This window comes from Elephantulus edwardii, unplaced genomic scaffold (genome assembly GCF_000299155.1).
Source record: "Elephantulus edwardii isolate Elephantulus edwardi_28Jun2011 unplaced genomic scaffold, EleEdw1.0 scaffold00126, whole genome shotgun sequence".
Classification (NCBI taxonomy): domain Eukaryota; kingdom Metazoa; phylum Chordata; class Mammalia; order Macroscelidea; family Macroscelididae; genus Elephantulus; species Elephantulus edwardii.
In genome coordinates this window covers 849,415-852,182 of record NW_006399876.1, presented here as the reverse complement: position 1 = coordinate 852,182, position 2,768 = coordinate 849,415, and the positions used below count along the sequence as shown (strand labels likewise).

Below are 2,768 nucleotides of genomic sequence, written 5' to 3'. Positions count from 1 at the left end.
AGTGAGAGGGGGACAGAGGGGGATGGAAGGGACAGAGACAGTGAACAAGTGGGGACAGAGGAACAAGGACAGACACAGTGAGAGAGAAAGGATGGGGGGTACTGGGGGGCAGAGACAGCGAGTGGGAACAGAGGGACAGTGAGTGGGACAGAGGATGGGGGCAGAGAGAGGAGCTTTGAGGGGGACAGAGGGGCAATAGAATGGACAGAGGGACAGGGTGGAGAGAGGTGCAATGAGGAGGGACAGAGGGGGAGATAGAGTATACAGGGATAGGCGGCAGAGATAGGAGCTGTGAGGGGGACAGAAGGGCAGTTAGAGTGGAGGAGGGAGGGAGGGACAGTGAAGAAAAACAGGGACAATGAATGGGGACAGAAGGACAGTAAGGAGGAAAGAGAAACACTGAGGGGGACAGAGACAGTGAGTGGGGATAAAGGAACAGGGTGTGGTGACACAGGGACAGTGGGGAGACAGAGGGACTGTGAATGGGCACAGAGGAACAGTGAGAAGGGGCAGAGGGATTGTGAAGGGGGACAAAGGGGCAGTAAGCAGGTCCTGGGGCACCCTCCGTCCCCAGCCTGCTCCTGGCGGGCCCACCTGGACGAGTTCCTCCTTGGAGCTGAAGTGAGAGATGATGACGTTCTCCCCATCCGACACTCGGGTCAAAGAAATGCCGAGGCGCCCGTTGGCCAGCTCATGGCAGTTATCAGGCAGGGTCTTGAGCAGGTAGCCACGGATGGTCTTCACGACATTGAAGGAGGGGTGTAGGGGGCCCAGGAACCGCTTCCGGGCCTCCTTAGACACCTCAATGATGTCAGCACCGGCCTCGCCTGGAACATCAAGGCCAATGGTCAGGGGTAATTCCTTCCCTGCCCCTTGCCAGGCTCCTGCACACATCCCGAAGATGCTGACCTATTGCAGCTGGTCCCTGGTCCCCAGCTGAGACTTCAACTCCCTGCCCCTGGGGAGAGAGAGGCCGGGCTGGCCAGCTGGCCCTGCCCTCTGCCTAGTATTTCCCAACTGTCTGTCCCATGAGTCACTGGGCTTAAGGTTGTGTGGTAGCCACTCCAGGGGGAGAGGGCAGCTGCTCAACCTGGACCAGCCTCAGGCTCCACCCACTTGGTCAGATCCAGCCCAGAGCAGGGCTCCTGGAACCCAGGACAATGCCCAAGAACTGTGTTCCCTCTGGTCCACGTGCCAGGAGGTCATGGAGTTGGCTCAGTACAAAGTCAGGGCTGGGTGCAGCCCCTCAGAGTGCCTGGAGCAGCAGGGCTGGAGACCAAGACCTTCTCTGGGCCACTACCCCTAGTCAGACCTCCCCCCACTCCATCATCCCCACCACCCCCTACCCAGCCCTGAAACATTTGTGGCAGGAGTCTTGTGAGACAGTGACAAGAGAGGAGCTGTATCACCCATGGAGGCCTCCCAGTTGACAGCACCCCCTCCTATTGTCTCAAGAGTGGGAAGCTGTTCCTTGCTTCCAGCCCTCAGGGCCCAGGTCCCAGGAAGTATTCCCGCTGGGCTGAGTAAACAGGGTGACCCTCCGTCACCTCCTGGCAGAGCAGTAACTGGGCTGCTGTCCTAGGACTCTGTGTGCTGTAAACACTGGCACGTGCAGGAGGAAGGGTCACCACAACAGACAAGAGGGTCCTCACCCACCGCAAAGGGGGACCAAAGCCAAGTAGGGGGGCTCCCCCAGCGTCTACGGAGGGGCCAGGCTCAACTGCCAGACACGCCCTTGAGGGCACTACAGGCCTGCATCCAAAGCCTGGAGCAGCGAACCCTCAGGACACGGTGACCGCTGGCCCTACTCAGTCACCCCAGGACACAGATCTGCACAGCCCTGCCCACGGGTTTCTGTTTCCCCGAAAAGCCTCGGCGGTTGCACCTGCGGCTCCCAGCGTCCATGGTCCTGGGGACGCGCCTGGCCTTTCCCAGGCTCCACACATGTCAACCCTGTCCCTGCCAGGGGCCGGCGCCCTGGGGGGAGATAGATCCTGGGGGGATGGACCCTGGAACCGGGAAGGCCCTTGGGATCGGGTGGACCCTGGGACCGGGAAGGCCCTTGGGACCGGGTGGACCCTGGGACCGGGAAGGCCCTTGGGACCGGGTGGACCCTGGGACCGGGAAGGCCCTTGGGATCGGGATGGACCCTGGGACCGGGGTGGACCCTGGGCCCGGGGTGGACCCTGGGACCGGGGTGGGCCCTGGGACCGGGGTGGACCCTGGGACCGGGGTGGACCCTGGGACCGGGGTGGACCCTGGGCCCGGGGTGGACCCTGGGGCCGGGAAGGCCCTTGGGATCGGGATGGACCCTGGGCCGGGATGGACCCTCCGGCCGGCGCTCTCGGGGGACTGGGGATGGACCCTGGGCCGGGATGGACCCTAGGACCGAGAAGGCCCTTGGGATCGGGATGGACCCTGGACCGGGATGGACCCTCCGGCCGGCGCTCTCGGGGGACTGGGGATGGACCCTGGGCCGGGATGGACCCTCCGGCCGGCGCTCTCGGGGGGCTGGAGATGGACCCTGGGGCCGGGATGGACCCTCCGGCCGGCGCCCTCGGGGCCGGGATGGACCACTCACCCAGGCAGGCCCCAGAGATCAGCGCGGAGGCCGTGACCGCCCCAGCCGAGGCGCCGTAGATGTGCGTGGCGTTGGCCACCAGGAAGGGCGCGTGCTCGCGGAGGCAGGAGGCCACGCCGATGTGGTAGAGGCCGAGGAAGCCGCAGCCCGCGAACGAGATGTTCCAGGAGGTGTCGCGGGGGAACAT

General features: G+C 64.2%; 1 protein-coding gene across 1 annotated transcript in view; it reads right to left on the bottom strand.

Moving 5' to 3' along the window:
• Positions 1-2,768, bottom strand: part of PNPLA2 (patatin-like phospholipase domain containing 2) — a 6,978-nt gene extending 4,210 nt beyond the window's left edge. Inside the window, exons 1-2 of the mRNA XM_006893203.1 lie at positions 2,582-2,768; positions 595-827 (exon numbers count right to left, since the gene is read on the bottom strand). Coding sequence (XP_006893265.1) covers positions 595-827; positions 2,582-2,768 — 420 coding nt within the window. The remainder of the gene's footprint in view (positions 1-594; positions 828-2,581) is intronic.